The sequence below is a fragment of the Microcaecilia unicolor genome, chromosome 2 (assembly GCF_901765095.1).
Source record: "Microcaecilia unicolor chromosome 2, aMicUni1.1, whole genome shotgun sequence".
Taxonomy (NCBI): domain Eukaryota; kingdom Metazoa; phylum Chordata; class Amphibia; order Gymnophiona; family Siphonopidae; genus Microcaecilia; species Microcaecilia unicolor.
The window spans coordinates 504,526,696-504,540,999 of record NC_044032.1 but is presented as its reverse complement, the minus strand read 5'-3'; the positions used below and the strand labels follow the sequence as shown (position 1 = coordinate 504,540,999).

Sequence of the window (14,304 nt, the reverse complement as noted above, 5' to 3'; positions counted from 1 at the left end):
GAATTTTTTTTTAATGCTTCCAGGTTCCAATCTAATTCAACTTTAACGTGGGATAAAATGCCATAAATAAGTAAATAAATAGATAGAAACTCTGAGCATTGAGAACCTGATTCCCATAACATGATGTCTGTTTTAGAAGCCCATTACCAGGAGAAAAAAAATCTCTGCACCAGTAACAGGGTTAAATGTCTTAAATAAGTAACTAAATAAATAAATAAATAAATAGATAGATAGAAACTCTGAATGTTGAGCACCTGATCCTAATAATATGACATCTGTTTTAATGGCCCTTTACCAGGAGAAAAAAAAAAAAGATCTCTTGCACAAATATAATACATGCTAGGGTGTCCCTATAACCAGCCCCTCTAAATGACACATAGATTATGATTTATAACAAATTACTCTATCAAAAGTTATTCCATTACTATACTTCTGTGACCTCTGTGTACATCTGTATGCTGCCAAAGCTGGCATGTTTGAAAATATAAGCGAGATTGAATTAAAATGCTACCAACAATAAAGAACGACAACATGGATGCAGCACCTGATTCTTATAACATATCTGTTTTAGTGGCCCTTTACCAAGAGAAAAAAATCTCTGCACAAATATAATACATGCAAGAAGGTGTCCCTATAACCAGCCCCTCCAAATGATATACCGAGCATGATTTATAACAAATTACTTTGTGTTCATCCGTATGCTGCACAAGCTGGCATGTTTGAAAATATGAGTGAGATGAAATTAAATGCTACCAACAATAAAGAACGACAAACGTAGATGCAGCAGCCTCATAAGTTTGCTTGATTTTGTTTTGGGTTCAACGGCCAGCGCAGGAAGGGGAATCAGACTAACCTAAACAGCTTCAATTTCTTTGTTTCAGCCACACTGGTCTACCCGGAGCCTTGTCTCTGCCGAGTAGTGTACAGCCCCGCTGGTGCAACTTCCTGTGGGTGGGATCCGGCAGAGAAAAGGCTCCGGGTTGGTCAGGCAGTGGTGGGGGGGGGGGGGGGGGGGGGATGATGAACATAAGGGATGACATGATGAGGTAAGCCGGGGGAGGAGGGAGAGAGGCGGAGAAAAAAAACCAGATGCTTGTGTCGCTGCCTGACTCCAACAACCGGCTCGCAGAAATCAGTAAAATTTAACAACAGGCTTGTGTGAGCCAGCTCCAGCACACCACTGACTTGGGACACACCCAATCAGTCTTGTTTTCAGGGTATCTACAAAGATGCATATGAGAGAGTTGCATGATCTTCCTTCGTAATACACAGATTTATTGTGTGTAGCTCTGTTGTGGATATTCTCAAAATCCAGCTGGCTGGGTGTGTCCAAGGGACTGGGTCGAGAACCACTGGCATAGGGTCTCGTATCCTTCAAGGGTACTGACTTGTTCCCCTGTTCTGAGCAGTGAGAGCAGGAGGTTTGCAAAGCAGGATGGCCTGTATGATAACAGTTGTGCAAGTCAATATTCTGACTGTGCTGTGGAAGGAGCATTCTTGCAGGGTTTGGTGGATGAAGGCAGGCACCCTCCTCTATACTGACAAAGTGCCAGCAATTCAGGGTTGCTGATGCAGTGAAGGAACCCTTGTGCATGGGTGAGAGAAATGAAACCTTTTCTTGCTGGCCTTTGGGGATGGGGAATTGTGAGATCCTACCAGCAGTACAAGGGTGGGGTATTCTGTAGACTGAGTAAGGGAAAGAGGCATGGATTTTGGCTTGTGGATGTTCTGTACCATTCTTCCTTCTCTAGGGTCATCTGCATGAGAATTTACATAGGTGGGAGAGGGGGTTAAGTATTTTGGTTTTCTTTATAACGTGCTGATCCTCAGCAGAAGCTCATATGGGCAGTCACTGATAAAAGTAAAGCTGTGACTCCCAAGCCTTCTATTCTTAAATCAATCTTGTAACTCATAAAATTAAATGTGGTTGCTCTCACAGTAGTGACACTGTAAACTTGATGCAATGTACTAAATAATTTTTAATTCTTGAATTTTTATTATTATTTATTTATTTTTTTTGCTTGAGTTTCTGTTCTGGGGCTTTACTAGGATCTGCTTTTATGCCTTCTAGACTTGCAGTTTGGAAATCACAGCATGAGCAGGTTAAGGGTGAACTTTAGAAAGTAGACAGTTGGTGTGCTTTATGACAGTAATAAGCAGGATGCATAGAATTAAACAAGAAGAGAAAGAGACAACCCCCCCCCACCTAAACCCGGAGAAGCTGATATTCTGTGAATTTTAGGTAGTAGAGCCTCCTTGCTGACTAGTGAAACCAAGGCATGTCGGGATCAGGGATGGCTAAGAGACTTGGTATCGATGCATATTATCTCCATGCATTTCGGAAGGCCCCTCTTTCATACAATTTCAGTAAGCCCACTACAGTGTTATTTCAAAGAGAAAATGCCATATATATATATATATATTTTTTTTTTTTAATGTTTGTTACATTTGTACCCCGCGCTTTCCCACTCATGGCAGGCTCAATGCGGCTTACATGGGGCAATGGAGGGTTAAGTGACTTGCCCAGAGTCACAAGGAGCTGCCTGTGCCTGAAGTGGGAATTGAACTCAGTTCCCCAGGACCAAAGTCCACCACCCTAACCACTAGGCCACTCCCAAAAATGGGGATCTCAGTTTACATTTGAGTCCACACCCAATGATGGCGGGAACTCACTGCAGCCATTTTGTCTATGGAGATTGCATGGGCAGGAGCGTAGAAAGATCATTCCTGCCCCAGCTCACCTCTTATCTACCAGGGCTGTAAAATATGACAGGGGAGGGGGCTATGGTGGATCCAGGAGGGGGGATGCTCTATTTACAAGGAGGGAATAAGCGTTTCCAGTTGGGAGGGCTGGGGGCAGAGCCAGCTGCAGCAGGACACCATGGCATGAATACCGGATGCCATGGAGGAGGGAAGGAAGACAGAAGATTACCAGTACTTGAATATAAACTGTTTACATTCAAGTTAAAACTTTTCCCTTAAAAATGTGGGGGAAAACGTTATCTCGGTTTATATGCAGATGGGTTTATATTAGGGTATATATGGTATGTGGATAGTTTCTCTTAGAAATCTCATTGGCCACACAGGTACAAAAGGGCTGAAGTACTTGTGCTCCTGCTGTTTGTTTGACCCAGGAATGGGAAGCTAATCCTATATGCATGTTTTGAAATACTTAATCACCCCCTCCTCATTTCACATATTGTGAAAGGATGTGCATATTGTTAATTGCTCTGAGTTTTTGCCATGGGGGGGGGGGGGGGGGGGGGAGAATGAATGTAATCTTGTAACCTGATAGTTATCTGACTAGATCTGTTTGAAAATGTAACCTCATTGTGTACAGTTGATGTTTATCTTACCTAATCATACCTATTCTGCAATTTCCCTTAACAGGTGACTGTTCTGGTGCTCTTTGCCTTGGCATGTCTAACATGTGTGGTATTCCTGGTAGTCTACAAGGTTTACAAGTATGACCATAGCTGTCCTGAGGGCTTTGCATTCAAGGTAAAAACAAAAATGGTTATCCACTGTCGTAATGAGATGACTAAAAGAGCTCACTGCTCAATCACTGCTGTTTTGTATTCTTTTAAGGTTCTTGTATTCTGTATTTAAAATTAAAAGTTACAATGCAAAATCATAGAAAGCTTAACAATAAAATCTCCTAACACCCCCCCTTCCTTATTGCAAACCTGGGAATACATATACCACCAACTGAACAAACCAGCCCTCATTTAACAGAAGTAATCGGCAATAATCTATCAAGAACAGCGTGCCCTCCATAGCAATCCCAGACACAGTGAAACTGCTGAACAGTGTCAAATTTCATTGCTGTAAGCTTTCACAAACAAAAAAAGCAACACTGGGTCTTCAAGACTGAGACAACAGGAGTATTTTATTGATAAATGAGCCAACACGGGGCCGTGTTTCAGCGATAAATAACGCCTGCTTCAGGGGTCTAACAATAAAACATAAAAACATATAAATCACCTTAAAAAACGATAAGCAAATTGAAAAACATAGATTTGATATTATTAAAAACATTCATAAAATAGATTATAAAATGTATTAGAGAATATAATGAGAAAACATCACTGTAAATTACATATACATATATATATATATATATATATATATATATATCTATATGTCTATATAGTTTCGTGGTGACTATCTGAACAATCCACAATAGGGAGAACACTTGTGTATAAAATTTACATAATTAGAAATTATAAAATCTATGAAAAAGATACATGTATATCAAAACATATTCAATAACATACATATTGAAATAATAATGTACTTTTCAGATGTTTCCAAAGCACTCAATGTAAAACAGATTACATGTAAACATATATATATGGTTTATAAATGTGTCATATTGGAACCTAATCAAGACATTTTACAATACACTGGACAGTAATTTCAAAAAGTTTCATGAAACTGTAATGTGAGTATTGTGTTAGCATCTACTTATGAATCAATTGATCTTATTGATAAATTTTATATATTGCTTTTTTATATCTATTTTAGATGAGACATATTCATGAGATTGTTATTTTGATGTGTTCATATAAATTCATAGGGCAACAAACCTTGATGGCAAGTTTTTATGTATGATCTTTAAATATTTCTGGTTCACAATGAAAGTATTTAATAGAGGATAATATCATAATGAATTTATGACTAAAGTTCTTACCAAGGTTTGGATGTAAATAATATAGACTGTGTATGAATCTAATACCTATCACAGAAGAGAATTGGAACGAAAGTCAAAAGAAAAAAAAATAAAACAAAAAATGAAATTTGTTATGGCAATGTTATGCATAGTCACTTTGTATTCTCTTAAAGTTCATTATGCCACGAGACTGCATGCAGTAAATAATATGGAGTGGTATAATCTTCTTTTAAGTTTTAGAAAATATCAGCGTGCAAATACTATGTTGGCTTCAATAATTGAAACGCTAAGGTTTACAGGTATGGTGCAAAAACGGAATGCATTAACTTTGATTCTCTTTGGGAGACAAGCAGTGCGCATGCATTCCACTGCTGCTACTCACTCTGTGGCTGCGAACGCATTCAGAACTTACAACCAGCTCTGCTCCTGGCTGATCTCATGCATTGCAAGCTTAGTGAAGAGAGGCAATGCTGGTTGCAAAATTTGAGCACACTTTCTTGGTCATGATGCTGAGTGAATTAAAGTGCATAGAAGTGGTGGAACATACACCTGCCACCACCATGGGCCAGATAAAATTTGGTCATTCTCAGAGTTTAGGGATCCGGAGACGGGAGGGTGGTAGAACTAGAGGACATGAATTGAGGTTACAGGGGGGCAGACTCAGGAGTAATGTTAGGAAGTATTTTTTCACGGACAGGGTGGTGGATATGTGGAATGCCCTCCCACGGGAGGTGGTGGAGATGAAAACGGTAATGGAATTCAAACATGCGTGGGATAAACACAAAGGAATCCTGTTTAGAAGGAATGGATCTGTGGAATCTTAGTGGACATTGGGTGGCGACGCTGGTATTTGGAGAATAAAACCGGTGCAGGGTGGACTTCGACGGTCTGTGCCCTGAGAAAGGCAGGGACAAATCAAACTCGGATATATATATATATATATATATATATATATATATATATATATATATATATATATATATATATATATATATATATATATATATATATATATATATATATATAAGTATTACATACCATGTAAAATGAATTTACCTTGTTGGGCAGACTGGATGGACCGTTCAGGTCTTTATCTGCCGTCATTTACTACGTTACTAAGTAGTTGTCAAAAACTACTCTCAAATGTATTGAAGTTGATTCAAAACGAGCTATTTTCCACAAGGTTTGATTTCTATATATCTAAATGGGCGACTACTGGCATTTAATTTGTTTTTTTACCCTTGAAGAATGTGTAGTCTAGATAAGTGAAAATGAATGCATTTATGTATGTTTAACAACACACTTTGCACATTTTTAAAGTGATAAACATATGTACTAATCCTTACAGGATAATCGCTGTATCCCAGTTGGATTAGAGACATACTACCCCGAACAAGATTCCAGTGCTCGAGGAAAGTTTTACACGGTGATAAACCACTACAACATGGCCAAGCAAACGATCACTCGCTCTGTATCCCCGTGGATGACGGTGCTGTCAGAAGAGAAACTGTCAGAACAGGAGACCGAAGCAGCTCAGAAAACCGCTTAATACCCATCACAAAGGGTTTGCAATATGTAATATGAAATTAACCAGGGAACAGAAGGAACTTTACATTTAAATATAATTCAAGAATACTGTAGAGATTACTCATGTTTATGGTACAGTTACTTCCGTTTGCTGATAGGGCCGTGCACATAAAGACCTGGTTACAGATCATCAATGGAAATACATTTCCAGTGTATAAGCATTAGCATAATTTAAGCATTTCAAGATCTTGGTTGGTACGTTTAATTTTTTTTTTTTTTACAGCATCCAGCTAGCCACGTTGCAAACTGGAACACAGTAGCCATAAGTAGAGCTATCTCCTGTTTAGCCAAGAATTGTACCTAGACGTTGTTAGCAGCTCAGAGAAGCCTGATATCTAGGACAAAATGTAATGGCTGGTAGATAGAAAGGAAAACTGTCAGGCATCATCTTTTCTTGGGTGTAACTTTCTTTACTGTTGCTAATTTGTAAGTGATAATGAAGTTCTCTGGAACAAGGCATGCTCAATGTTATTTATGATTGTCAACAAAATTACATGCATTTCCATTGTAGCTTTTAGCATCTTTGGTAAAGATACTCACAGAGCTACAAATTAGATACTAAGAAAACATAGCAACACACAGTAGAAATATTTCATTTCCAATACATTCAGAAGATGGCATTTGATGCTGACATTTAATGAACTCTCATTTGCTAAACTAAATAAAGAACATATGACAAATGCTTAACTGTAGATAGTGGTTTCACTCATATTTTCATGATCCATCACAGGGGTTAATATTTGTTTTAAACCGCACTTCTCTTTTTATGTTAATGGTAGAAACTTTAAAAAATATATATGTAGCTATCAGTTTCAAGACACTAAATACCCATACTGGGTTGTCATTCATCTATAGAAAAACTAATCCACATCACTGAATAAGGCTGTAACAAAAAAGGTGAAAAACGGTAGTATGGCTTAAAAATGTGATATTATACATGGTAAATTTAAAAATCGCAAATCTAAAACTAAGAATGAATAAGGCGCTCTGTGGACAGCAAAGACTGAAAGGCAATGAAAACCAATTGGCACATTATTCTATATTCAAAAGAGCCGATTTAAGCTATTATTGTAAAACATGCAACTTTCTCAATCTTGTTCTTTGTAAAGAGACTATGTTTCAATATTTTTTTTTAATTATAAACATTTAAACCAGCATTACATAGAAGCAATTTAATTTGTTGGTTTTAGAACTCTATAGTATGTAAAGCACTTAGTATAATCCGTACCTTGCAATTTCCTTTCATGCTCTTATTTGGATGTAACTTAACTTTTTCAGTGGACAGTGTCAAAAAACTTTCACAATTTTTTTATCATATGAAAATAAAGGATTGGCATTAAAATGCTGCAGGGTTTTCTTTTCTTTGCAGTAATGCACAAAGCATGTATTTTTATGAGTGTAAGAGTGAGTTATTTGCTTGATATATCGCTAATTAGTGTGTGTTTAAGCTGTGATGCTTTGCTGGGAAGCAGAATATCACGTAAATCAAACCAATTCCTCTCTAATTTTGACTTCCAGTTTTTACACACAATGCTTACTATAGAAGACTAAGAAATGAAATAGAACTAGTAAAATTTCTTATCTGGTAAATATGGTAAAAAAAACATACAACTGAGTGCATCATTTATAGATGCTGAAGTAGATCTGCATAAGAAGGGGATAAGTTATGCAGCAATTATTTTGTCCTATAAAATAAATAAGTTTAGTAAACAATTATAAAAGCATGTCCATGTTTATTTTCTCAGAAATATAGTTTAGTTTATTTAGTGTACATGTACAGCAACTAACATTTTCAAACCAAAAAAACGAAACTAAAATATAGCCTGCTGTATACATTCTATTGAATGTTTCAATATACATGCCATAAGTACAACAGATTTGAATTAATAATTACCACAAAGTGCATTCAGGTGTTGCTGGGGGCAGACTTGGCACAATTTGTTTAATGGTAAATCCTAATAAAAAACAATTAATAAAGATATCATGCAGAAAATGATATACAAGACTATGGAGTACATTGTGGGTACTGTCAAGATAAATCTCATTGGACTTAGTACAAACTAGTTAATTGGGTTTTGAAGGCTAGCAAACATGTAGGAAAAAGACCAAGCTGGTAACTGGAATGGTTGACTTAGTTTTCCAGTACATAAATCAGTTTAGACATGAAGGCTGATTCTATAAATTGGCACCTAAAGATAGGGGGCCAACTGGGGGGGTCCTTTTACTAAGTTGCAGGAAAAAGGCCCTGCAGTAGTGGTGGGGGCTGTTTTTCCCCACACTCCAGGGCCCTTTTTACTGCAGCGGGTAAAATGTGCCCAAAAAATGGACAAGCGGTAAGATAACCCTTACCGCGTGGCCATGTGGTGGGGAGCACTTACCAGTACCCACTGAGGTGACGGTAAGGGCTCCCACTGTAACCAGGCAACACACGGCGATGCCCGATTACCATCGGGTCAGTGCCGCACTACAGAAAAAAATTCTGGAGCACTGGCAATGGCACCCGCTCCATCCAGAACTACCACCGGCAGCCGCGCCGGATTAGCGAATGGTAAGCCCACATAGGGCTTACTGCCACTTTGTAAAAGACCACCTGGGTGCATAGCTGACAGAATAGCAGCACTATATGGATGATAGATGCCACAAATTGGTATACACACACCTAAGTGCTAGGCCTTATTCTATATAACATATGTGCCAAAATTGATTAGTGTGTAGTTGGAGGGAGGAGCACATACAAGCAGAATGTGGGCAAAGTTGTGTGCACGTCTCTGAGATATATATACATTAATTTATTATGCACACTTCAGGGCACATTTAGGAGCCAACATTTACAACTGTCATTGACTTGACATAACTGTTGGCGCCTAACGTTAGGTCCACCAATGTCACAAATTCAAATGAAAGCGCTATATTAAAAACAGGTGGTCACTTCTCTATTCAACCATCATAGGCCCCTTACTTTTACTCAAACCATGCACTGAACAAAGGGTACAACTGCAGTAGAAAAAAAAAAATCACTCACATTGAATTGTACACTATTAGATTAAAATCACTGCCAATATTTTGAAAATGTAATTTTACATATTGCTACATACATTTTTTGTTAAGCAGTATACTGATGTACTGTGTAGTGCATGTAGTACTTAACTGTATCTTACAGATTGTAAATTGTGTTTCTTTTGAATCAACATTAAGATTCTGTATTCACAAATAGTTCTGTATGATCAAGGTCCAAGTTGCAGTCCAGCACATTTAAGATTCTTCTTTTGGGGTTGTGATTAGAATGAGCTATTAAAAAACTGAAAATATTTAAAAACTGTCCAATACTGCAAATTCCAGAATTTCTACCGAACTTCTTGTCTTTCTTAGCTTCAAAATAGGCTGCAATCTTCTTGATATCAAAATTCTTATCACTAACATGTTTCATTTTCTAACCAGATTCTGGATTTATCTTACCAAGATCTAGGCCAGTCTTAATTAAAATGGTAAGGGCCTGGATCATCGTGGTCTTTTTCTATAGATTCAGAATGGAAGAAAAAGTCTTAATAAAGCAAGCTTTTAAGGCTGAGATGTTTTAAATGCTTTCTGGGTCTCTAATGAACTTTTTCTTTGAGTCATAGCCATAACTTCACTACATTTTGTCTCCTTGGAATATTTTCCTATTACCAAAAGAGTGAATATATTGTGCTCATTTTATCTTATTCTTGTTCATACATAGATTGAAACTAGTTATAATGTACATGTGTTACTTAAAGGCTATTCTCCAATATCATTTTTGAGACACCTTTCCCAGTCCATCTGGCATTGTTTCATACTTGGTGGCTCTGATTTAATCTGAATTGTTTCCAAATACTGTGTGGCTTTGCATACACACATACAGTGGCCTACATATGATGATTCTGCCACAAAAGTTAAAACTGGGTGGAACATATCTAGCTTTCAGTCTTCTGAAATATTTGTATATAATTATAGTGCATAGTAGGGAATTTCTTTCTTTGTTAATTTAGCTGTCATACCAGTCCAAAAAAAGCAAGGAAAATGAGCACATCACAAGGAAGAAAAGGATCCACACTCGAAATCCAGCATTATTCTTTATAGCCTGTAATGAGACAGAAAAAAAATTCAGATTTACAATAGCCTGTAAAATCATATAGAATGCTCAAGGTCAAAATGTTCTTTTTACCATATTAGTTCTCAGGCCTCACCCAGTCTAGTTTTCAGGATATCCACAATGAATATGCATTAGATAGATTTGCATACTGTGGAAACACTGCTTGTAAATCTAACATCCATATTCATTGTGGGTAGCCTGAAAGCTAGACTAACTGAGTGAGTCCCAAAGAGTGGGCTGAGAACCCCTGTTTTAGAATCTCTTGCCTAAACAGAAAAAAAAAATTGGGCTGGCTCAGTATTGAGTACAAAAATGCTAAATAGTAGTAGTAGTAGTAGTAGTAGTAGTAGAGTATTGTGATATAGAGGACCTAAGTTCAATTCTTGAGCCAGGATGCAGCCCCTATGAGGAAAAGGCATCTCCCAGCCATTACTCAGGGTCCACATTACTGCATTCTGGAAGAACCTGTGAAGCACAACCTAGGACTTGCTAAAAAGACTGCATTAAAGGACCCTTTTACAAAGGCGCGAGAGAGGTAATGCGCAGGTAGGACACGCCATCAGCACTACTGCTGGGGTAGTGCATGCGCCCGGCAGTAATTCTGATTTTGGCGCATGCTGAATCGCACAGTAGAAAATAATTTTCTATTTTCTAACGTGGGGGAATTCCTAGCGGTAACCGGCAGCGCATCCACACTGGCACATGTTGCATGGGTAATGCATGAGCCCTTACCGCTAGGTCAATAGGTGGCAGTAAGGGCTCAGTCCATAAATAGGTGCATGCTAGTTTTAATATTAGCAAAGGCACATTTCCCAGCCCATTAAAAAATTGCCCTTTTCCCAGCCACGGTAAAAAAAATGGTCCAGCGCGCACCTAAAACATACACCCACACTACCACAGGCCACTTTTTTTTACCACGGCTTTGTAAAAGGACCCCATGTGAGGAAAATGGCACCATGGCCCAAATGAGACTAATTTCTACTGAACTGGAAGCACAAGGAGCGAGAGAAAACTCCTGGGCCAAAAAAGACAAAAGGTAGAAAACAATTGCCTAGTACTATGAGTTGGATATCAGTGTACGCTGCTTGCAGTTAACATTTAGATGCACAAAAGAACTACTAAGCAAAAAACAAACCAAAAAGAAATTTTTTTATAGTCAGTTTACTGTCTGGTTTAGAAGAAATTTGAGTACCTATGATGAGTTAGGGCAATGGGATTGTGCAGATTGAACATACTGCTGGTTTACAGCACACAGAATTTTCCCTGGTCTCAATGCTTAAATTGGAAAATGAAGAAATTGCACATAGCAAATCAGATTTTTTTTCCAAATCTGGAATGGGCCTGTAGCTCCCAAATTTCTGTGGGAGTACAAAGTGGATGGAAGAAACTGATTGACACCCACATTCTCACAAAACTACAGCGATGCCAAGTCTCACTCATAAGGTGTATGTCACACTCATTTGAAAGCTTATTTACTCTTTCACTCTTTGAGCCCTATTTCTCAACTCATTAGAACTTCAGTACCAGTTAACTGATCTTGATCACTACTTTCATGAGAGGCAAGCCTTAGAGCACACCTTCCTACTGTATATCACAGAGGCCATAGCAAGGTGCAAACCCTCTATATTTCTAGTTTTTATTTTAATATTACTATTTTGCTTTTCTTGAGCTGGGAAAAGATCTGGAATTGCAAGACAGCTTTTTTTTTGGTAACTATCTAAGGCTGTAGAAATTTGTGGTTTGACATTTGGCCTATGCTAACTTGTGATAAGTTGATGGTCAGCAAAGACTTCTATGACTAAGGACACCTGCTGTATCCAGATAATCAGAAGAAGAAGTAAGTGGGTGTGGGTAAAATTGTAGGCTCAGCAAGAGGGTGGAGGGGGCTAGTATGAGGACTGTGCATACGAAGGACATAGGTCAACCCATATCAAATGAAATCTTATGCTTTATATGACAGGTTTTAAACTGTCAAATAATAGAAGTTGGAATATGATAGAATGTGCTGGAACAGGATTTTACCATAAAAGGAATAGAATGTTCTGGAAAGATGCATATTCATTAAGTACGAAGGGTAATTAAGATAAAGAAGGAGGAAAGAAAATGTATAAGAGGAAATAGCTAAGGGTGGGGGGGGGGGGGGGGGGGGCTCAGTGTGTCTACACTAGTAGGTGGATATATTGACAGCTCCCAGGGAAAACTCTATTTGCTACATATTATACTCTATTGGGGCTTTTATTTACTTTAATATCTGAATAATTGCTTATTAGCTTCTTTATATGGGCTTCTCTGAATAAACATTTATTGAATCTAGTACTTATTTAGTAGCCAGAGTTTTTTTCTTGCCTGGGGGGTAGTAATGATTTACTCGAGGGTCCACACCCCCCAGGAGACCTCCAGAAGGCTACTCCTGTCTCTGAGGCACATACAGGATATGCACTACCTACTGCTTGCCTTGCCCTGTCCCTTTTCTGCAATGCAAGTATATATGCTCTGAAATCAAAGTACATATGTTTAACTATTGGGTGGAAGACAATTTTAAGCTCAAAAAATTTACTCAAACTGCTTTCCACTTTGCCTATTCTTTCAGGGGCTCCAAAGAAAACCCAATGTAATTTAATGCTGCCTTAATTCATTTGCAAAGCAATACTACACTTAAATCATTCTAGATTTATACCCTCGATGTACCCCCTGAAAAATCTCTTTGGTCTTCAATCTCGTTCCTTGGCATTGTAAATCTCACTTTTTGGGATGGTTCATCCTTGGCATCTCTGAACTAGTGTATGCCACCATACTGCTGTGTTCCATTTGTTTTGGGGATTTTTGAATTCATAAAAAATTCTTCATATATAGTATATGTATATATACTAATTTTCTATTGACAAGGAAAAGGTTGGGAACTACAGACTGGTAAGTCTGACTTCTGTGATACGTAAATTAATGGAGATGCTTTTAAAATGGAGAACAGTAAAGGTTTTGAAATCCAATTAATTACAGCACCCAAGGCAATATGGTTTTACTAGAGGCAGGTCTTGTCAGACAAATCTGATTAATTTCTTTGACTGGGTGACCACAGAGTTGTATTGAGGGAGAGCACTAGATGTGGTGTATTTAGATTTTAGTTAATGGAAATCATTGAGACAAAATCTGAGCTCTACTCAGGATACGTATCATAGCAGATGCACAATTTAAAAATTGTCTGAATAAGCTATCTTGTAGATTCTAGCAACTAATTTTTGCCTTAGTTTTCTATAATTCTCAAATCTGCTCTATATGTATATGTGTGTGTGAATGAGAGGGTTAGCCAGACACACACACAACACATACTAATCCATATTATAAAATTACATCATGAACACACCACACCCTCCTGCACTGCATCAAATATCCAGATACTAATAGCCAAACCAAAAAAACCCAAAACACAATTTTTACAAAATTTTAACAATATTAAATGGTGTTTTTATTATAAGCCATTATACAGAAAATGTTGATTTAAGAACATAGTAACATGAAATTACATATCTATAAATGCAGCTGAATATATTTTAAATTAATTTCTGCATTTATTTTTCAGCTTTATTTCTCTGAATGGTATTTTACACACATGCCATTTTGTCATGTTGCTCAGAGTTAAACTATCCACAGAAAAGTGTTGTTTAGAAATATTACCTCTCGTATGTCTTCATTTCCTTCTTTGATATTCTCAGTTGCACCTACAACTAGTTGATGAATATTGTCAATATCTGTTTCCTGTGGGACAAATATTATAGTATATATAAATTCCAAAGCAAAAAATGTTTGCACTGTTCTTTTGGGCAGTAGACAATATATAGACACATATCCATAAACATATACATATGCATATTATTGTGCCACTACAACAGAGTATTTGGGCCTTTATGAAAATATGGTACCTAAAGCTAAAATTTTT

At 37.5% G+C, this 14,304-nt stretch overlaps 2 protein-coding genes across 2 annotated transcripts in view; one reads left to right on the top strand and one right to left on the bottom strand.

Annotated features, from left to right (window-relative positions):
- NSG1 (neuronal vesicle trafficking associated 1) overlaps positions 1 to 7,739 on the top strand; it is a 45,828-nt gene extending 38,089 nt beyond the window's left edge. The window contains exons 4-5 of the mRNA XM_030191180.1: positions 3,391 to 3,501; positions 6,021 to 7,739. Coding sequence (XP_030047040.1) covers positions 3,391 to 3,501; positions 6,021 to 6,221 — 312 coding nt within the window. The 3' untranslated portion in view covers positions 6,222 to 7,739. The remainder of the gene's footprint in view (positions 1 to 3,390; positions 3,502 to 6,020) is intronic.
- Positions 7,740 to 8,510: 771 nt separating this feature from the next.
- STX18 (syntaxin 18) overlaps positions 8,511 to 14,304 on the bottom strand; it is a 157,030-nt gene continuing 151,236 nt past the window's right edge. The window contains exons 10-11 of the mRNA XM_030191179.1: positions 14,043 to 14,123; positions 8,511 to 10,358 (exon numbers count right to left, since the gene is read on the bottom strand). Coding sequence (XP_030047039.1) covers positions 10,263 to 10,358; positions 14,043 to 14,123 — 177 coding nt within the window. The 3' untranslated portion in view covers positions 8,511 to 10,262. The remainder of the gene's footprint in view (positions 10,359 to 14,042; positions 14,124 to 14,304) is intronic.